This window comes from Diprion similis, chromosome 7 (genome assembly GCF_021155765.1).
Source record: "Diprion similis isolate iyDipSimi1 chromosome 7, iyDipSimi1.1, whole genome shotgun sequence".
NCBI classification, from domain to species: domain Eukaryota; kingdom Metazoa; phylum Arthropoda; class Insecta; order Hymenoptera; family Diprionidae; genus Diprion; species Diprion similis.
Window position 1 is genome coordinate 3916801 of NC_060111.1, and position 22662 is coordinate 3939462.

The window sequence follows — 22662 nt, forward strand, 5'->3', positions numbered from 1 at the left end:
TCCAGACCGCATTCAAAGTTTCATTCAAATTCGGTTAAAGAATTGGTGTTGCATTTCAAATTATATTTTTTTAAGAAAAAAAATCCACAAGGTATTTGTGATCTAATGTTAAACTTTTATATCGAACTTATTGCGATGTACACACGATAGTTCAAGATATATCGTGTTTTAGATACTAACGAACAGATTCATTACCGTAAAATGTATCACTGGACGGACATGCGTCTGAAGAAGTACTAAATCATAAAATGTGGATCGAATAATGGGTTCGTAACATTGTTGTATGGCTTGGCTGTAGTCATAAAACAGTTACAATAGAAGATAAAGCAGTGGTTATACAATTTCTTTAATTTCTTCCTCGTTTTTGTTCTATTCCTTTAATATCACAGCTAAAATTTTCACAATTACTTGAATGAAAAAAACAACTGAATCATTTGTAACAAAATTTCCAGGACACTTGTAACTATCAGATTTAAATAAATTAAGAATATGGTGTATTTTTTAATTTTTGTAAAGTGTAAGATGATAAGTAAATTAGTGAATAGAAGGTGAGAAAACCAGTAACGACCTATTTTCAAAGTTATTGATGGTAAACGATATACTTTAAAATATAAGAAAAGTTCAAATCGATGAGAGATTCAATAATTCCACCCTGTAAATCACAACTTCGTAATATTGTCATACTTAATATCCTGTCAAAGCATCCATCCAATCCACGACAGGTCTGTTTGGGAGCAAAAATCGTCGAGCTAGAAGATTATGAATTGTTTTTTGTAAATAACGAAACAATTGAAGCAAAACAAGTGTTTGAAAATTGATATTGAAGAGTTAAATTATATCGCGATAATTTCAACCTTGGTTTTAGTCTAGACTTTTCTTTCCTATCTCTTGTTTTTCCTTTCTTATGTTGTTACTGTTGTTGTTCTTCTTAGGGCAGTGTGACCATGGTTATTATAATTACTACTTACTTAATGGAGTCTACTGTTATATTTATATATAATTTATAAAAAAAGAGCACTGGATGCTAGGTCAAATACGGGGTTCGATTAATCTTTCCAAAGCGTCATGAATATCTGATAAAATTGTAACACTTGTCTTTTCCTGACGAGGAAATTTCTCCCAGACGGTGATTCACATTTCTCTAATTTTCATGAGGCGAGCTAATAATTATATATAAGTAATAATAGTAATGATGAATGATAAACAACATAATTCAAATTAGTATCCAGCTCTCTTTGACACTCTGTCTTTCTCTCTTGGGCCGCTCATTGTGCGAGCAATAAAGAAGTCCAAACGATGTTGTTATGGTAGACTACGATGAGACCGTTTCACAAAGTAACGCCAAATATGGTTTGGGACACTCTAGAGTCGTCAAACCTTGTTGTGATGCCTCATCTCATAGGCTGTGCCCCTACCACCTCCTCCGGAACCCGAATAGGCCCCGGCATACAGTTCGGGACGGTTTGACCGGCCGTAGTTGGCTGCTGGACCACCTGCTGGTGGCGCACTAGCTGTGGGAACCGAGCGATAGCCTGTTTAAAGTTTAGAAACAAGGTTTGAACCAGAGAAGAGAAAATAAAAAAAAACGAACACAAGTGCAGAAGAATAAGTAACTCGAGACAACAAATACAGGGAGATAACGATCGATGGGAAACAAGCTTTGTAAAGGCGAGCATTTTGGAATTTATCGTGGTTTGAGTAATCTCAAGGTAGCTGAGGATCTAGACTAGGATTTTTTAGCTCATGCGGTATGTGTGTTACACTTTTCAAATAGATTTGCAAGCAGCTGGTTTCGCTATGATAAGGATACTTTACTGGAGATTATTGCAGTTTTCACGCGACGTAGGAGAAAAAATATAAATAATGGCAAAAATATTTCCTGCGCTTTAGCAGTAGAAACTGTAAAGAAGAACTTGCAGATATTCATTGGACACAAAAATTACAAAGAGATGAAAATTTGGAATTAATTAGAGGAGTACATCATTGCAGTACGATAATAATTATAATAATAATAATAAAAGCAGGCAACTATATATCACAGGTTTGCAGTCAGACAAAAAGTTATAAGCTATACGTCGATTGCAAAAGCGACTACATAAATTTCCAGGATCAAACACAAGAATTTTCAACACCGACTTTTGGCATTCGTCCAAACAGTCAAGTAATATTCTTCACCTTTGTTCAAAATAATCGAATTGTTCGTTACTTCAATTTTAAACCGAGCTACCAAGAATTCGTTAAATTATAATTACTATGAACTGCCTGAGTCGTTGAAAACTGTTGTTTTCATGTTTATTGAAATTAACCGATTAACAAGGAGATTGAACGTGAATTGTTCGGACATTTAAGAACTGATATCCAAGGATTTAATCCTGGCAAAAGTGTAATGTCGGCCCGAGCTCACCTCTGCAGCTCAGAGAACAAGATTATCAGGTAGTGAGGCACGTCGCAATCAATGTGAGGGAAATGCAAACATGAGAAACACTGATGTAGTTGCGGGTTGATAATAAGTCGTACACGAATAAATATATGTATATATACCCATATCTTGGCTAGGTTGTTCAGTGAAATTTGATTTTCGATACGTTAGTATGAAATTTGGAGAAAAATAACTGTCTCTATAATATCATTCGCAGAAAGATAGATGGTCATAGTTGCAAACGCATCGAGTTCGGTGAAGAAACAGTAAGAAAATCAAATTTTACCAATAGCATAATTTCTAGTAAATAATCGAGGTATGTGGACGTACCTTTGGGAGGATAATACTGAGCTCCTCTACCTTCCCCGTATCCGTGCGAAGGACCGCGCTGTCCATGGCCTCCTTGTCCTTGTCTCGGAGGAATGCTTCTCGGACCGGCACCGCCTCCATGATGATGTCGCTGAGCAGAAAAAAATCACTGACAATCAGATTTGGGCAACAAATAAAACTGAACGACTGAATTTTTCAGCCTTATTCAACAGGTTTCACAGCGCATCGATGTGTAATCGATACTGTGATATTTCGATGAACTCACCATTCTCCTTAGAGTATTCATCGGTCTTCTTAATGTTTCACTGATCCGTCTTGCCGGTGGTTTCTTAGGATTACTGGAAGGAGTGTGTACCGCACAGCACTTGATAAACAAGCCCATAAAAATTATGAACGCTATCCCCATCAGCAGTACCGCCCACCAGTACTCCTGAAACAAATTGTCAGCGATGAGAATTTTGTTCGATTAATTATATCTCTGTTTTGACACAAGGAAATATTCGCTCTTCAGGCATACCGTAACCCATTGAGAAAGTGTGAGTAAAGTCTCCTTGTTGAAGAGTAAATTTTTCAATCTTGCAAGTGGTCCTTCGGCGTCGACCGCTCTGCATTTAAGAAACACGTCGCAGTATCCCTGAAGAAGAAAAATGGATTGAAAAATTTAGTTTCAGCGACAAAAGTCATTTTGCACAAATAAAGATCCACGAGTTTGATTTTTACCTGGAAGTTATCACAAGGCGAGCCTGGCCTTAGATTGATCGCTCCTTTTCCCTGGGCTTTCAAGTAAGGAAGCTCGCTGGTACTGCGACACGTCGAGATATCAGTACCATTCTGGCAAGCCAATTCGCACAGCTTACGTTTGTCTATATTCGGTTTGTTGCTGGTCAAGAAGCATTCCGTGAGATTCCATTCCAGGCATCTCGATCCGATACATTCGCCGCTGATGCACAACTGTTGGGAACGTTACAGATTTACTTGAAAATTACTTTCTCAAAATTGTAATCGATATGTGTATCGAAATGGAAACTGAGACACGGAGAATAAGTATCACATATTCTTTTGGTACCTGAGTTTCTTTGTTACACTTGGTGTTGTTAGCTTTTGGTTTTGACGGAGGACACACGGATGACGTCCCGTTGCAAGTCGACGCGTAACTGCATTCCGTTTCAGCTCTGCATACAGAAGTTTTTTCCTTTTCGTTCGGTATAAATTTGCATGTCTTGCTCGAACAGCAGGGTCCTTGACTCGGACTGTGATGGAAAAAAAGTCAATTTAATATCATTAGGAATAGCCTGACTTGTGAAAAGGCTGGCTGGAAAATTCACAGCAATAAATGCAATGTACCTGCACTGCGTTGCGTTTTTCCTACGGCACTGCTTTTCCGACAGCGATAAACGTGGATAGCAACACTTGTCTTTGCATTCCTCTTCGTCGTAGCCGCAATCGCATTCCTCGCCATCCTCGACGATTTTGTTCCCACAGAAAGCGCCAGCAGGTGCTGTAAAAAGATTAAAGACTAAATATTGTATCTCGACGTACGAGAACTTTGACTTTTTCTTCAATTTTTCCTCGCTCCGTATCTTTATTTGTAAAATAATATTTCAACACTATAAATGAGATGCAATTAATCGTCTCACGAGTGAAGCAGGGCCTCCTTTTTTTATCGTCCATCGCGTCCAGGACGTTGCTGATGTTCCCTATACTGCAGTTTGAGAATTTACTGTTGTTCGGTCTGTCTCCGCTGGTGGCCGAGGCGAACATAATATAATTTCCATCGAGTCCACCGGGTCTGCATTCCGGTGGAAAATCGTGCTGCATAAAGTAAAACAAACCGTTATCAGAGTTATTCAAGTTCGACAGAAATTCTATTCATTTGCCTATGCATGTATAAATTGTGTAATAATGGCACAACGATGATTTTGGTATATAAAGTGGATTTTCAACCGTGATAAAATTATCGATAAAAGTCAGTATTCATATTTTTGCATAATTAAATTACAGATTCGAAAGTGATTTCGGTAGTGAAAATATGATCGATCGTTACAGTACCGGCGATCCAAAGTTGTGGCCAATTTCGTGGGCAAGCGTTAGCTGAGAAACTTTCGGCGGTACTCTGCTCGCATAGTTTACAAAGGTGATGATACCCGTGTTCAACGACCTCTTTGTCGACTGGTACATTCCGCCGACGGTTTCCGTGTAAGTTTTGTACTTCTCGCAAATACCGCCTGAAGCACCAGATGCAGAGGCGACCCAAGCAAGGCCAAGAGTACCTCCAGTAAAATCTCTGGAAAACGGTTGTGCACAATACATATTGCATGAGAATAATATTTCTTTGAAATTTCTGCTTATTTCAATGTAAGATCATCGAAGTTACCTGTAGGTGAAAACGTAGGCTAGGCAAAAGTCCTGGTGATTGCCAAGCGAGTGTAGGTTGAGAAAATTACTGACGTCAATATTCTCCATGCAAAATGGATTCGACGTGTCTCCATAATTCGGGGGGTTGTTGCAAGGCGTGTCGTCGTCGATCTGAAAGAGATAATTCATTTTTTCTCATCAACGATATAGAGAAGCAGCTGGAGTTTCGTTAGACCGTTAAAACTCTTACTGCAATCAATTTATAATTATTTTCTAGGATTTTTATCGCTCGGCATATCCGTGCACGCATAACGTACCTTTATTCTTTTAACTTCAAATTTGATGTTTCGATGCTCGGTCCTACCGTCGAATTTCGTGCCTGTGTAAATATAATTCACGGCTGTAACGTGTTGCGATATCAGCGAAAGAATTTCCTCTTTGGTTTTTTCTACTTCATTATTCACCTGTGGAAGAAAATATTACAATAATGATAATAATAGTGAATTTCCTTGTAAAATCGAGACGCGTATCAAGCACCGTGAGAGTTCAACTCTCACTACGAAGTGAATGAAAAATTTTGTATTGTACAAAATATGGACGAAAAACGAACAGAAAAACTGCATGATAAATTTCACCTATAGAGTTTCAATAACTTCGAACACATCCAACAAATAAACCGTTAAATTCCTGAACCTTGAAAATTGAGGAAAACGCTTCAAGGAATGATAAAAGAAAAACGAGACACGACGGTGGGAATAACAAAGAAAGGAAAAGGCGTGAATAATGTAGGTGGAAAGAAAGAGAGAGAGAGAGAGAGAGAGAGAGAGAGATAGAAAAGGGGAGAAAAGCTCCCGTCGTTTGCGATTGAATTTTTTATTTTTTTTTATCGCCTCACGGGTTGAAAGTATTCACTCTGCGAATATTTCTTCTTCCGTTCTGCTTTCTTTTTACTTTTTCTCTCACAACAAATACAAAGGAGAAAAAAAAAAAGAGAAGAAGAAGAAGACGAAAGGGCAAAAAAATCGTACTGCACAATACATTTATAAATATGTGTATAGGTGTGTACGTATATGTATAACACAGGGCATTTCATACGATATAAATATATACATACATATACGATGTAGCGAAAACGCCTAGGAAATAAATTCAGACACACAGTTTAACACGCGTGTATCCAGGTGGCCATGCATAGGGCGTTGGTTAGGTACATAAACCGATCAAAAGCCGAGCTGACTGGTCTGCGAAAAATTTCGCATTCACATTTCGCAATAAATATGTCTGAGTCCACCGCGTTCGCGTTATATACATATATGTATATATATATTCTGCACGAAACGTGGTGGAAAATTGCAAATATTCCTCTTGGACTGGAACGCGATATTTGCACGGCGAGAAAAAAAAAGTTGCGGTTTGAAAATCACTTGACAAAGAATAAAAAGGGCAAAAAGAACCCAATAGAAACAAATATTTCAAAAAAACAAAGAAAAACACTGTATACACCGGGTGAAAAAAGTACCGGGGTTGTTGATTGAAAATCGCAAAAAGTTTTTGCCAAGTTTTTGTGATAGATTTCTCATGCTCACCGTTTCCCGTATGTGTCTCCAGATTAGGGGATCAGTCTGTATGAACAGAGAACAGGTGTTATTTTTCTCCTGCTTGGGTCGCGTCTCCCTTCTCGTCCTCGTCCTCAAGCTTTCAGGCACATTTGCCTGTCGCGAGTATTTGTGCCCGGGATCCTCGTCGTCGTCGACCCAAGGATCGACCTTCGCGGCATTTCCTGATCCAGGTTTGATCTTGGATGGCGGCGGCGGCTCTGGTTCACCAGAATTTTGGACCATGTCCATCCATCGGACTCTTTCTTCGGTCACGCCACAACCCGACGAGTGTCCTGTAAAAAATTGGTATTGAATATTTGAACCTCTAAGGATGGAGAGATTGAACCGTGGAAACGCGAGGAAAATCGGAACGCGTTTTAAATCAGTGGAAAAATATGATTTATTCAAATTAAAAATCTCCCGAGAAGAAGAAGAAGACGAAGAACTTCGACTTTGTATTTGAATACGAATTACAAATTCATTTATATTTTCAGTTTACACGATGAAATCAATCAATTGATGAATCAATTATTCACTCAAGGAATTAATACAGAGCGTCAATTCACTAAAATTTACTTAAAGTAATTATCGTCTGACAACAGTTTTACTATTTATGTGACGATTCTGTCTGATTCTGCGGGTTTGAAACTCCGATTTTGAAAAATTTCGAAAACACTAAATTCCAAATTTTTTGAAGGCGAAAATTAAAACAAAGAAATCAAACTCTGACGAAACATCAGAGTTTCGAATGATCCGAAACTCGACGCTATCGAAATTCCGGATGATCGAAGATTTTCAGGTCCGTGAATTTCTGGCTTGATAAAATGTCACGACTTTGATATTTCTTTGTTTTGGATTTTCGATCTTTTTACGTTCAGCATCCTGATCATTCCGATTTACGCTTTTTTTGATTTTTCACACCCACTCGTTGAGCAACTTTCACAACTTTACTCTATCGAAATTTGACTTTCCGGAACTTTGCTCAATCGTATCTAGAATTTTCGTAATCTTGCATTTCGAAACTTTGAGCAATCGGATATCCAACTATTCGAAACTTTTTTACTACGTAAAAGTTTGATCTCATTGCTTCAAATTTCGCCACCAAATAATTCGGAATTCGGCACTTTCGAAACCTCAACCCCATCCCTAGATATCGCTTTTCATTCTATAATCCCGTTTCGACTTCTCACCCCCGAATGCATTTGAGTCATCCCCCTCAACGCGGCTTACCTGTACGTGTATATCGGCGATAGGATAGATACCGCGTCATAATTTAGTCAAGGTATAATAACAGACGGCTCCACAGCTGCTGCTGAAGCATGTGTGTGAAGGGAGCAGATCGCTTTCATCCCTCGAGTATCGTTTCACCGAAAGCCCCCCATTATTCCCATGATGCACTGACCTCTCGTCGGCTTTCCGTCCGTTACGCGACTATGAAACGTCGGCAGATACGAGACGCTTTCCATATTCAAATCTTAGGATCGCTTTCCACCCCCGCATATCGACAGTGAAGGGGAGGATATTAATGGCTTGTGTATGTATACATATGGGAGATGAAAAGTGGATAAATTTTGGTAATTTATACCTGGTCAAATAATTATTTAATTATATCGGAGTTTCTTTTATCCAAAAGTATGTAGATCGTCGTTAGCAAGAGGATTAATTATACCAGATTGATGTCTTCAAATTTGAAGTAAATCGGATGATTCGTTGTTATTTATTATCTAAATTATTGTGTGCGTCGTAAAAACGTAGTTAATTAAATCTGAGAGAAAAGAAAAAAAAATTCGATACTATACTCGATCTACATACTTTTTATTTATTAAAACTCCAATCGAATTGAATTGAATCGATTGTCGAGATATAAATTTTAAAAATTTACCCACTTCTTCATCAGAACAATTTGATGCTGACATTGTTTTTGTACTATCCACGAGAAAATTGTTTGAAATTTGAAATTGCTAACATCGTAATAGAATAATAAATTAATCCGAATATTATCATTCGATTTTCGTTTGTAAACCGCAGCAGAGAATTGCGGTAAATTTAAATTGAGATGCAAACGATTGATCAAAATTGAAGAAAAAAAAGTATCATTTTCCATAAATTGCGTGTATGTACGTACAAAAGTTATTCGGTAGTTTGAAAATTCCTTTTTTCGAGGAGGAGACAAACCTCAATCCGTATATGTATAAAGAAATATAATATTGTTGGAAATTCGGTCACGTCAGCTATATGAGTCCTCGTGACTAAAATTTGCAATCTCAGAACTACGCCACACACAAAGAGCGCTATTTTTATATTTATCGTGTTAAACCCGAGCACTCGAGGCCCGTGGCTGTGTACCCCTTTGAAAAGTACGTGCTTAGAAGAGAAAAGGTCAAAGCCGCCGCAAGGACGAAAAAACCAGCAATGGTATGCCGGAGGCTTGTTTCAAAATCGAGCAAGTTCCCGTTCGCGTTTTCGGAATAGTGTAGAGGTCCTCATATTGGTCGCAGGCAAATACCCTCGAATATCCAAGAAACGCGGTCGGCAAACAGACTCAAGACAAATCTAGCTTAGCTTCTTCTTCTTCTTCTTCTTCTTCTTCTTTGTTGCGTCTTCTCCCAAATTTCCAGCAAGTCACGTAAAGTCTACTTCGCTTCTCTTCCACTTTTAACCAAAAATAAAAATCACCCACCGTATAAAAAAGTGTTGCCTGTACCTCAAGTCCTAAAGTTTTTCTTCAAAATTTTTGTCGCTAATTTTTAGATATAATTATCAAACATAAATAATAAATATATTTCGAAAGTGATTTTTTCCACGTTCCTATAATGCGGGATAACTATTTTTTCGTTTTTCGGTTAGCGAATGAAACGGAACTTTATCACCCGATTAACTGCGAACTGATTGCGGGGTGATTTGAACGGAGCCTTTTCGTTTATGGCGGTGGTAATGCATCGCTTATCTCGGTTTCCGCACCAGTGCTGTAATAAAAATGATTGTTCGAAAGTGGAACACGAAGAGACTCCGTCGAGTCGTTCGACGGTGGCAGATTTAGTATTAGAGGGTAGTATCTCCGCGGTAAAAAAAAAAAAAAAAAAACCCGGGAAAAAATCAATATTTTGCAGTAAGTTTATAGTTACACACACACACACACACACACACGCGCGCGCGCGCGTACAAGTAAAAAATAAAGCATCTGTGCTTCAGTGCAGAACTAAACTGTCAAGGATTAAATGACAGGCGAGAACTTGTGACACTGTCCATCCCATTAGCACCACAAGCTGTAAACTCAGTTAATTTTAAGACGGACAGTTCTGCAGCATCAGTCTATTTGCCGAGATGAATCTCTGCGGTAATAAAAGGAGAGAGTGAGAAGTGCGGAGAAAGTTAGAGAAAATGAGAGAGACGGAGAGAATGGGAATCCGGGACTTTGCGGAAACCGCAGGGGCAGATGTACGCGGAAGAGGCGTGGTGGTCGGTTAGTTTGCTGGTTAGTTGGTTGATGGTTTGGGTCCGTTGTTTTACGGTTGCTTCATTGGGCGGTAGTACACAGGACGACAGACTGACTTAGGTTCTGCAGGGTAAATCAACACGTAACAGGCTTCAAAGTTTCGTACTTTACTCGACAAAAACTATACGAGGATACCCGAATTCGTAGCACCGGGAGACAAAGAGTGACAAAAAATGGCATCAAGGACTTAAGAAGGTACTTCAGTTTGGTGTCCTTCTCTGATTTCATTGAGACTCGTGTATTTTGTAGACCATTGGAAACTAAGAGACACGTATTTGTTTTTTTTATCTGCGGAAAAACGGTTTAAAGGGGTGAAAACGACCCCCAAAGATGGATACCCAACGAGGTGATTTTTTGATTCACTTGATGGATTTGAATGAAACTAATGCTAAAGTTTTTCTATTCACAAAAAAAAAAAAAAATCGTCACAAGGTTGAATACGTATTTGAAAATTATACTTAATACGTATGATTGAAATTCGGGGTTTTGGCTGTTGTGTGGAAATTTTTTATTGAATGAGAATTTGAATACAAGTAAATGGAAATTTTGATGGCGTTTTCACTCCAATAGGATGCAACGTGTTGCTAAACACAAGTCTGAAGTTAATCTTTTCTTATTTACGATTTACTAGCTGAATTTCATAAAATCCCAAGAATCGCGGTAACGATTTTTCCTAAACGTGCATCGTTAAAGTGCCGTTAAAAACTTGGAGCTCGTTATTAAATCCCGTGTCTTTATAGCAAGGAAAATGGAAAATTTCCATAATTCGTATCTCCGCGATCACTTGACCTAGTTTTTAATACCGTTCGGATAGAAAAATTTTAGAGACTAAAACCGATGAAGGTACGCGAGAATAGAAGAACCGAAAAAGACAAATCCTGGTAGTACGATAACGGGATGAAATTCCTGGTTAATTCCGCCTTCAGATTCACGCAGTTATAATGCATTATAATCTAGCGTGAAGGTATTTGGTCGGCAAACAAAAGGTTCGTGGTTGGGTATATACGAGAGCCCTGCATGATAAATAGAGAATAGGTGTTATACTTGTATGCATATGTAAGCATGCCACACGCGGTATACCGGACTTTATATGCTCGTGCAAAATGGCGTTATATATATGAGGCATTCCATGCGGTTTTGAACGGTGAAAAAGTTGTCCACGCTCATAAAAAAAAAAATTGAAATTTTGTCAAATTATTTAATTATGTGAAAAAGAGTAGTGTAAGTTTTTTCAAAATTTTTGGATCGCATTTTTTTGAGTTATTCGAAATTACAAAATTTTTCAAGTACCGTTAGATCTTGGAAACGTACAATTAAACAGAAAAATGTTTCAGACAAAAAAAGTTGCAGTTTTACATAAACTTTGTAAAACATATTGTTTTGTAATTATTCGATTTGAAAAAATGATTATTATCATCGGAAATCCATCCATCTAAAAAAAAAAAAAAAAACGTATCTATTGTATATACTTCAGAGTATTTTCTGAAATTTTTTTTTTAGATAAATCGAAACTGACATACCGATCGAAAAAAAATTACTTTCGTATGTTTTCGATGAAAATGGTGATTTCGAAAAATGACAAAACAAAATTTTTCACAAATTTTATGTAAAACTGCAACTTTTTTATCTGAAACATTTTTCTGTTTAATCGTATAATTACGGTACTTCGAAAAATTTTGAATTTTTGAAAAACTCAAAAAAACGCGATCTAAAAATTTGGAAAAAATTCACACTACTCTTTTTCATATAATTCCATAACTTGACAAAATTTCAAATTTTTTGCGAATGGACAACTTTTAGTTCGTTCGAAACCGCATGGAATGCCTCATATGTATAAATGAACGGAGGCTGAGATGAGAATAAGAGAGAGTGGTGGAAAAGCTTTGTGTTCACGTCATGTCACACAACACGTGTATACTGTACACGGTACAACATGTGAACTGCATACAACTTACAATATTATACCCACTCGCTATATGATAGCTAAATCGAAGTTATTAAATTCGTTACAACAATTTCGCCGAAGTGCAAAATACTGTTAAAATTGAAACTACAAGATACATTGAGCAAAATTTACTCACGAACAATTAAAATTAGAAATGAAGCTAAAGTAAACAATCAAAGCTTTTACTTTTTGGAATTACAAAAAATGCAGCTCTCTTTCGCCCTGATAATTATATAAAAATATTGGAGGTTCAAAATGTTTCACAAAATTTTTATTTTCGGACTTCACTACCTTATGCGAATGATCATTAGAACGGTTGTCTGCTAATTCTGGCTGTTAGCTTCAGCCTCGTAATTTGAACATCGACTTTACTCGCAAGTAAGCCAAAAGCTATTTTATACGGCTAATCCAAAGTACATTTTTCCTTATAGTCAACTATTAAAAGGTGAAATAACCGTGAAACGCGAATAATATAAGGTATAAGGCACACATGCTTTCTCGCAAATGGAGTTTCTCATCGCCACGAAGTGCACACTCTCAGTATTTTACGCGCATGCAAAGTATGTAAAACACACACACACACACACACACACACGTTATTTCAGATTGTTACTAAAAGCAGCGAGCTTGCAGCCGGCTAGACATAGTCATTTTCACGCAGACAATTACTGTTATTATTATAACTGAAAATCATCATATTCGTTCCATCGTTCCACATACCATCGTTTTCCATTTCGCGTAATATCATGTAAAATGTAAAAGCTATGTATTCACGGTCTGCTTTTCGTCATAAAATGATATTATAATATACATAACTGAAATGAACGAGTAAACGAATGAAAAGAAAAAAAAAAAATATATATTTTTTAAAAACAACGAAAAAATCCACCCAAATATTTTTATATCGTATCTAATCGATGTTTTAGGATTAAAATACAACTGCATAGGGAATTTATGTGCACGTATAATGTATCAAAGTGGCCACAAGTTTTTTTGAAAAAAATTTCATGTCATTTCCAGTTTGGGTCATTTCCAGGACCTAAAACTTTAGTTTTTCCTGACATTTTCCCAGCTCTAGTAAGCTACTAAAACCTAAATCGTTCAACTTACTATCTCTGTATGTATATTTGTTTAAAATTCAATTCAAATTGAGTAAAAAATATAACATAAAAAAAATTCAGTCTCAGTGTCTCTTTGTATTTTCGATGAAAAAAAAGTAAACTTTTTACTTAAAAAAATCATTTCTAATTCCCACGATAGAAAAGTGGGCATTTTCACAGTTTTTCCCATGAGCAAATTAAAAATCCCCTGAAAATTTCAGGTTTTCCAAATATTTCAGGCGTGTGCGGCCACCCTTACAGTATTTTGTATACCCATAGGGGAAATTGGTGATAGAAAATAATAGGAAATTGGTGATTTCTTACCTTCGCGTATATCGGCGAATGGATCGATCACGTCATGCTCGTGATAAATGACCGAGTGATGTGTCTCGTTTACTTCGTGTGGCGGGAAGTAGTGATGCGCCTTTTCGACGTACCACGCACCACCTTGAGGCGACACAATTTTACCGTGGAAGACACCGCTGCTGATGCTTCCGAAGACGTAGCTATCAGGTTCTCCTGTCGAAACGTAACACCAAAATTTTCACCCTCGATTTTTGTCAGAAATATGTAGAGAGAGAGAGAGAGAGAGGGAGGGAGCCAAAGAAAAAAAGGAAAATTCTAGCACCGGTTTTCAGTTTTCAATTTACAATTACTACTGTATGCCCATGACTGAATATACATATGCAAAATCTGTTGTACAAATTGAAAAGTGAAAATGAATTACATACTTGAATATTAAGACAGAGTTATTTTTTTACCATGTCATTGTAAGAAAATCAATGCGCCGAAAGAATCGTTAAAAGATATAAAATATAAAATTTGATTTATTCTTCTTCCATGGTGTATATAGTTTGAACATTGAATTTCTCGATTTTCTCTGTCATCGAGATTTGCGTAAAGCCCATGATGCTGATAATAATATCATCATATTTAATAATAAAAAGATCGTCCTCTCGCCGAAAGCAGCTTTGAAATATTCGTAGAATCTCGTTAATTTCAATTCTCCAGAGGTAATGAATATATTTATATACGTAGAAACAAATTGTGCCTGGAGTAGCAAATATTCTCTGATCCTTAACACGACAACCATAGGGATTAGACGGTTATTACCGAGTCTTTGAACTAAACATATATATACAATCTTATCTTATCTTATCAGTCTTATATTCATATATTTCAGCGTCGTTCACCGTCTCTTTTAATTCTGGAATGAGGATTAATTTTGGTGAAATTAATCATCCTTTGCAGCGTATTACATAACGTCGTGCTAGTGTTTGGTCGAGGGTTTTTGCTGCTGCATTCTGGTAATGTTTTTGGTTGCCTCCAATTTATACCGACTTCTAGATTTCGAAGTAAAAGGTTTATGGTATGTATAATGGTCGGCAGCTAGTCAGCGTGATGCCATAGCAGGAGGGTCGTATATTTGTTTGAAAACTGGAGGGGCGTGCCACCACTTTCCTTTGAACCTTGCGTATCCCAATTTTACCCAAATAAACGAACTACACAACCCGTGTTTCGTTCTGGTGTTGGCACCGAGGTGTATAAGGTATAAAACACGACGTGGAACACGTGATCTGTTTGGTTGAAAATAAATTGAAAAACAAAAAGAAAAAAAAAAAAAATTCGGCGTACACAATTATATACGTTGATTTGTACAACACATAATTATTATTATTGTTATTATTTTATCATTGTTTTCTTTTGCAGTGTTTTTTTTTTTTTTTTTTTTTTTTTTCAACTCTCAGGTTTATAATATTTTGACGTCGATTATTATTATTATTGAATTTTTTTTCTTGTTTTCGTTTCTTTTTTTTTTTTTTTTTTTTTTTTTTGTTACGTATAGAGCCTCCTGAAAGCGCAAAACGACGACGCGATTGAAATGAAATTGAATGGTGTAATTTAATCGAAAAGAGAACGTCGACCTGGTCGTTTTTGCGATGGAAATTAAATTAGAAAACTAAGAATTTCTATAGCTGGGTATAAGTATACGTACATATACAATACTAGCATCGTGGGTACCTACTCATCCCTTCAACCCTGAGTTCAGAACGCACTAAAATTGGGTGGCGCAGGTGCCGATGCGTATCGTACGCCCACCGACGAACTTCTGATCTATTCGAATGATAACAGCTCGGTTTTATTACCATCGAACTACTAGCGCCATCTGTCAGCCAGTAACAGTTTGACAAATCAATCTAGTGTATGTCCGTATATTAGTAATGAAGGTATGTGACAGTGCTTGAGGCTTATTGTCTCACTATCGCGCCCACATATATATATATATATATATATGTATATATATTTATATATACGCAAATTTATTTATATACCTAACTATTTATAATTCTATGCGTTTTCGATTCAATTCGTACGATGCGAATTTTTCATTTTCATCATTCTTTCCATTTGTCTCTTTCATCAAAGATCCGGCGTCCGTTTATATGCATCTATATATATATTATTCGCAAGTGCAAGATGGTAGTTTTTGCAGGTAGATACTCGTTCATTTGAATATCGAATTCTGGTGCAGGAAAACCACATATAATAACTAAAAAGATGATTCGAATTCACTTAAATTTCGAAAAATATGATTCACTTTGCGTTATCACTAAAAAATAAATAAATAAATAAATTTAAAAAAAAAAAACCGTAACGTCTCCTGTCGCTCATTAAATCGGTTTTTGATTTCGCGTTTCATCCATATGCAATTAAAGACAGTTTCTTAAGTAATCGCTCCCATATTCACGAAATGAAGTATCTAACGAATACGCGGGGTTGAAATGCGGTGAGCATTTAAGGTTTTGCAACGACGATGCGATCCGTGCAAAAGCTAAGAAGGGTGATAAAGAAGGACTTTCGAGAGACGGAAATTAAACCGGGTTTACGCCAGCGATAACCGGGGATCAGGGGGGGTGGGGGGGAGTGTATGAGCAACACGTCCAATCCCCCACTTTTCATTCATTTTACTCTTATTTTCCCAGCTGCAGATGCAATTTCAGCAGAAGAATCTCGGACAAATTTGCAAATATACATATATATACATGTATAGTTAAAAATGACGTGAAACTCGAAATTCGATGTTCTTTATGCACAAAATTTGGCAACTCATTCGAAATGTATAAAATCAAGCTGATTATGTACATGTATAAATATATATGATGATTGTTAGGGATGTGAGTGAAAATTTAGAATTACATTTTTTAGCCTGTGTATAGTTTGAATAATTTTGTGTAGGTATACTGTGTTGAAGTTGTGAAAGAATATTTTTCAAACGTGCATTTTTATTCAATTTTTAAACTACAGGCGAATTCAGAATTCGTATTTTTTTATTTTTTTTTTGTTTATCATTACTATATTAGTACCGTTATTATTTAGTTCGAATAATAACCGTTGCAAAGTTGCAACCGGCTTTGAATCCGGTTTTGACCGATAATCAAAGATTTTGTGAAAAAAAAAGTTTGAAATTTCACATTCATTCTGTTCTTTTTTTTTTTTTTTGCTTTTTTGCTTCTTTGCTTTTTTACTCATTCTTCTTTCGGTTCTAACGGCGTATATTATACCTGAACTCGTCTTATTATTAACTTGAAAATTCATTCAATCCCTTGGCACATCATAAATATTCTTAAAAAGAGGGTGAATGTCTCTACGGGGTTGAATAAGTCTCGGTAATTAAAATTCTGAAGTAAATTCGTTCGTCTTTTTGTTCGAGGAAAAGGAGGGAGGAGGAGGAGGAGAAACGGTATCACGTCGATATAGAAGAGATGCATTAAGCGATGTACTCACCCAGTAGGTGACCATGGTAAATGTGCGACGTGTCGAGATCCTCCTCTTCGCCGGAGGGTCCCACTATAACTAAGTTATTGCTAAACGTTGTTATGTCTCTTTTTAATCTTATATGAAAGTCTCTACCGTGGGCACGGAATTTAAATGTAACTGGATTATCCTGCGCCACGGATCTCTTTGCCCTGAGATGAGCTCGATGAACATCTTCGGTCGAATACGATAGGGGCTCGTAGTGGCGAATATATTCGTTCAGTCGCCGCGCTGTAACAGAAGAAAAAAAATTCACAGTCAGATTACTTGTTGGTATAAATAAATCGACCATATTTTAATAGTAGACAAGCTGTCCTTTGGAGTGAGCTCTTAAAAAAATCAAAAACTAACATTTTGTCACGCAGGACTCAAAAAAAAAAAAAAAAAAAAAAAAAAAAAAAAATTGTCGGTTTTTTTGCGCCACTCTAGTACCTATATACGTATTTATTATAGTAAAGTTTGCGAATGACTGAAAGGTGGGGTTAAAAGTCGGAGATTTCATCCCGAATGCAATATGCAATGCAGCTGCGCCTGCTTATACTCTGCGAATGTAGTATAGCTCGCGAAGCGCATCCAGTGCAGCAGCAGTTATGCAGTTCAAACGGGAGAGGAAACTGTAGAGAGTCCAACCCAGAACGCGTGGAGAATGACGGCACAATATTAAAGTTTATACACACCGTGCAGGTCAGAGTTTCAGGTGGAAAATTCTGGCGGAAGGTAGTATTGAACAAAGTGAACGCCGAGAGTTTCGTCAGTGTTTTGGGATGATTAAACTATCAATTTTGCTGAAAAGTTTATTCTACTTTCGAGAATCGGAACGGTACATTGTGTAAAAAAAAATTTTTGAAATTAAAAGATGACAAAAAAAAAAAAAAAAAAGAAGAGATTTAAAAAAATAATATTGCGGTGAAAATTAGCAGCAAGATTAACTTGACTGAGGCTTTTTGAACTTTTATTGTATCGTGAGGTTTTTATTTCAGCACTTTTGGCTCACGTAGATTCTGAAACAAGATCAAAATGCATCGGCATCGTCGTCGTCTTCACAGCCGGTATAAATGTCCATGAATATCGGAGCAAGCAAAGCTCTGCGAGAGGAAAGGAGCGGTAAGCCGGTGCAGCTTTTCTCTTCCACGTCGCACCGCACGTACGCGGAAAAGCCAATTAACCCCTTTCCAGTACCGCGCACCTAGCGTAAGTCTCACACACACAATCTCGAGTACCTCTACGCGGTTCAGGGGCTATTAGTCTTCGTTTCAAACTCAAACGAACCAAGTGATGCGAAGAACGGGCGAGCTCAGAGCAGAGTTCGTTGCTGCCGCCGCAACCATATTTATTCATTTATATATGTATTTGTTTATGTACAACTTGTCGGCAAAAACCACCCGGAGACATTTACTCCAATGGGATAAATTATACGAATATTAAGTCTTCAAAGGGGCGCGTACGAAACGGCGTATTTATACAACTCTATTTTTCGAAAATGTTACATGAGTAATTTGACACAGGATGAATCCGCCCGCATTTATGCAATTCATACTACATTTTACTGAAATCCGCCTGTACTTATGCAATTCAAGTTCTGTTTTGCATAAATGTATTCCCGCTTGTCAAACTACAGGAGAATTTCAGTAAAATGTATTACGAATTGTATAAATGCAGGCGAATTTACTTGACTCTATACGTGTTGAATCGTCTGTGTGACATTTTCACGAAATAACTCGATATACAATATCTGCGTAAAAATGAATAGAAAATTTCAGCCAATCATCTTGTATTTATTCCGTGGTCTTTATTCGCTCGACCTGAATTGTCCACGATCTTCGGTGATATCAACCGCTACACTGTAGCCAGGAGTCCGAAACTCCATAGAACAGAATGAAAATATCTCTTCTTTCCGGTGTAAGCGATAGAGGAGAAGAGAGTAAAGGGAGCAGAGAGGAAAGTCGGGATGGAAGGATGGAAGGAGGGAGACGCGAGTGTATAACTTATACTGCTATTGTACCCTACGGGCTACCCGATGTCGCAGCAAGCTCGAAGAATGTTGCGGCAACCGGGTACAAGGGGTTTGTAACGCCTATCTATACATACATATATAGGTATGTACCATATACACATATACACCGGGGAAAGTGGTATAATATAGAAAATACCGATATATCAGAGAGGGAAGAAAGAGGAAATTCTGGGAGGATACTGTACAGCGAGTTCGGTTGAAAAATACCATCCGAGACCAACGCTTTCCAACTATGCAGAAACGGTCTCTTAAACTCACCGACATTCCGCCCCTGAGTCGATAAAATTTTAACACAAGCAGCAAGTTTTGAAACTTTTTTTTGCGGTTTTGTTGGTGTTAGGATTTTAATTTTTTGTTGGCAGGGGCGAGGGGGAGGGGGGGGGGGTTAAGATTTGTCTCCAAACAGTGAATATTTGGCACATTGTAAGTGTCTCTACCCTGCCGGATAACAAATGTTCCATTTCATGTGCAATATTCAGTAAACATTTTCTCGAACTCGCTAACTTTGGCGGTGATTGGACTGCGTCTTGAAGAATCCGGGAAAAGGAATGACTGGCAAAATAATACCACGTACAATAAAATTACTCAGTAACGATTGAGAAGGAGAAAAACAAATGCAGGGTTAATAACGAAGAGTAACGAGTCTCGCCTCTCTTTGAGAGTAAAAATAAAGGATCTAAAAACGAAAAACTAACGATACCTACACCCGGAGTAGGTGTGAAGCTAAGGAGGATAGACGACACTGGACTCCAGGACGAGGAGTTGAATTTTCGGATTCCGTGATGCTCGAGGATCCCTATTTTTCGCTCCTTTCGTTCTCAACAGGATCATTAATTATCCCGGAGCTTTTCGGTAGCCGACAAGTACCATTTCAGATTTCGAATCAGCAGACAACCCTGCAGAATGTAGAATCGATGCACAGCGAAGAAGACACAAAGCTGTCAATAAGTTCATTCCAACGATAAATTCTCCGCCTTTTCTTTATTCTCTTTTCGTTTCTACCACTGCGTGGTTCGCCAATTCTGAGCTGCTATGCTATAATTCTGGTCCATCGGCGGTGAGATGGTCTTTGGTTTGATTCAAACTGTAAAAGGAAACGGTGATCCGTTTAACCCGACTCGCTACTGTGGCGGAGGCGTTCACCGTTGCTCGTTTTACCATATCGCACAACGCGGATATACAGATACCATCGCTGTTGCTGACCCGCCTGGATATGTGTATATATATGTATATGTATATGCTCGGGCTACGGTGTGTATTATAGGTATAAGGTATCGGTTAAACCCATCGCAGAAACAAATTTCACGGGACATGAATCCCTTCGGGTGTAACACTTCCTTCTCGTCTAACCCCGAAGTGACCGGCACCATTCGCTCAAGTCCGCACAGTCAATGGCCTCTTCGAAAATGACGCTCTAGCAAAAGGACGATGGAAGGATTTTTCTCTTCTATCGAGATTCGGCATTTATTCAGAGATCCTGAGATTTGATTGTGGAGTCGCTTCTTTGTAAGACAAAAATTGGCATTCCGTTTTCGGTTCAATTTTCGACATTCCATCGTGAGTGTAGAACTTCATAAAAGAGAGGTTGACGTATCCAATGGAAACCATTTCAATCTTCCACATCGTCTTCTCTGCAAGTCAAGTCAAGATCAATTCAGAGTTTAGAGATTCATAGATCTTGCCTGTGTCGGTGAATAACTTCTATTTTCTTATTTCAACATCTCAACGTGAATTGCAATCAAGCTAACGATCGAACAAACTTCAATTTAGTAAAGAACGATTTTTCTTTCAACACAAGGCCAAAAAACTCGCAGAATTTAAAAAGCTGTGAAACCTGCGATACGATCGAAACCCATTCTAAAAAAATTTTTAGCCCAAAAGTTCAAAAGCAGGTTGTGTAACAATTTGTAGGTAATAATACAAAACAGCAGCTCGTGAGGTAACAATTCGAAACGGTTGTATGAAGTCCGATGAAAGGATCGAATGATGGTTCCCATCAGCGTGAATGAATTGGACGTTGATCAATGAGATTCGGTTATTGCATTTTCCAATGCTCTCGCATTAGTTTCTTCTCCCCCTCGCAAATAGGATTTTCATTTAACTCTCTCTCTCTCACTCTCTCTCGCTATTTTGTTCCAACGTTGACGTCCCGTTACGTTGTTCGCAGACAATATCGTCATTGTGCTTCGCAATCCGTGTACTACGAGCTCATTTTAGGTTCTCATATCTATAGTACAAACGAGAAGACCGAGTTTAATGGAAACGACGTTTTTGTGGACGAGAGTTAATCGCGCATCAAAGTGTTAAATTTTTTTTTTACAGTATATACAGGTGAATCGATTGCTCTTTAATCGATCCGTTCTCAACGGAATTTTCTCCCTTATCAAGTCAAGAACGATACATCGATGTTGTAGACTAGAACAAGCTCGGCCAAGTCGGTAATAAAATTGCAAAAGCCTCGTGCTCGAAACGCGATTTGCCAAGTGTCATTTCAACCCTCCGATTCAGCGAGTCAACGAATTGTTTTGTTTACTAAAGATAAGAGGAACTCCATTCCCCGTAATTTGTATCCTCTGATTTTTCCTCCCCCCTTTTCTCATTTCCTTATAAAGTTAGGTATAACGTCGTTTATCGTACACGCAATGATATTATATATTTCTGTACAACAATAGTAACAACAACAACAACAGCAACAACAACAACAACAACAACAATAAGAATAATAACAAGGCAAAGCGAGTGGAGAGAATTTTCCGAGAATACGAGGAATTGATAAGGAATCGTTGTCTGTTCTAAACGTGTGTACGACTAACTTGAGCTTTGAAAAGGCATCGGTGTTCCAGATACGTCAACCAGTCATTCACTCTCTTGAACTTCGTTGTTCTAGACTGACGCTTTTCCGTTCTTGGACGTTTATATAGAACTCACGCAGAAGTGGGCGGATTTCGATATCACAATATATGTATATAGATAGATAGTGTATATATATACACATGTGATAGTATACTTACATTCGTATATACAATTAGTGTATTCAATTAGAACTACTTGATTACGTTGTTTAAAGTTGTAAACTTTCTTGCCGAGTATCGCAGTTTCTCTTATTTACTCGCTGAATAAATTCTCGCGGTTTTTCGAACTCTTTAGATTTTTATCGTACGCGAATGTATGGAGTGGAAAAAAAAAAAAAAAGATAAACAAAATAAAAAAAAAAAAACAAATGAAAGTATTATGAATTTTTTTTTTTTATTTTGGTATTTTATTACTCAACATCGGGTTGACATATATCGTAAAGAGCAACACATATTCTTGTAGGAAATTGAACGATCCAAAAAACAAAAAAAAGTCTTCTGCGATTTTTTCGTAAATCTACTGGTTCAAAAGTTATTTAAGATTAAAAATTAGTTATGTCGAATTTCACGATATTTTTTTCATTTCCACTACGAAACAACGGTTGAAAAAATTATAAATACATAATATTTCTTAAAGCTCATGTCATCTTCTTTACTGAAACGTCGAAATTTTCCCGTAATTTCCGCGTACTTGACAAGAAATAAGTTTTTAACCTAAACTATTGTAAAAAATTTAT

The 22662-nt window shown here is 37.3% G+C and overlaps 1 protein-coding gene across 2 annotated transcripts in view; it reads right to left on the minus strand.

The window, feature by feature from the left end:
* Window positions 1-645: 645 nt before the first annotated feature.
* LOC124408055 (disintegrin and metalloproteinase domain-containing protein 10) overlaps window positions 646-22662 on the minus strand; it is a 96928-nt gene continuing 74911 nt past the window's right edge. Inside the window, exons 2-15 of one of the 2 annotated variants that reach the window (XM_046884715.1) lie at window positions 17030-17290; window positions 13568-13762; window positions 6691-6995; window positions 5422-5568; window positions 5124-5275; window positions 4799-5033; window positions 4387-4561; window positions 4094-4247; window positions 3816-3999; window positions 3470-3700; window positions 3267-3383; window positions 3015-3179; window positions 2750-2879; window positions 646-1532 (exon numbers count right to left, since the gene is read on the minus strand). In XM_046884715.1, coding sequence (XP_046740671.1) covers window positions 1372-1532; window positions 2750-2879; window positions 3015-3179; window positions 3267-3383; window positions 3470-3700; window positions 3816-3999; window positions 4094-4247; window positions 4387-4561; window positions 4799-5033; window positions 5124-5275; window positions 5422-5568; window positions 6691-6995; window positions 13568-13762; window positions 17030-17290 — 2612 coding nt within the window. In that variant the 3' untranslated portion in view covers window positions 646-1371. The remainder of the gene's footprint in view (window positions 1533-2749; window positions 2880-3014; window positions 3180-3266; window positions 3384-3469; window positions 3701-3815; window positions 4000-4093; window positions 4248-4386; window positions 4562-4798; window positions 5034-5123; window positions 5276-5421; window positions 5569-6690; window positions 6996-13567; window positions 13763-17029; window positions 17291-22662) is intronic. The other variant, XM_046884716.1, reaches the window with a different exon arrangement.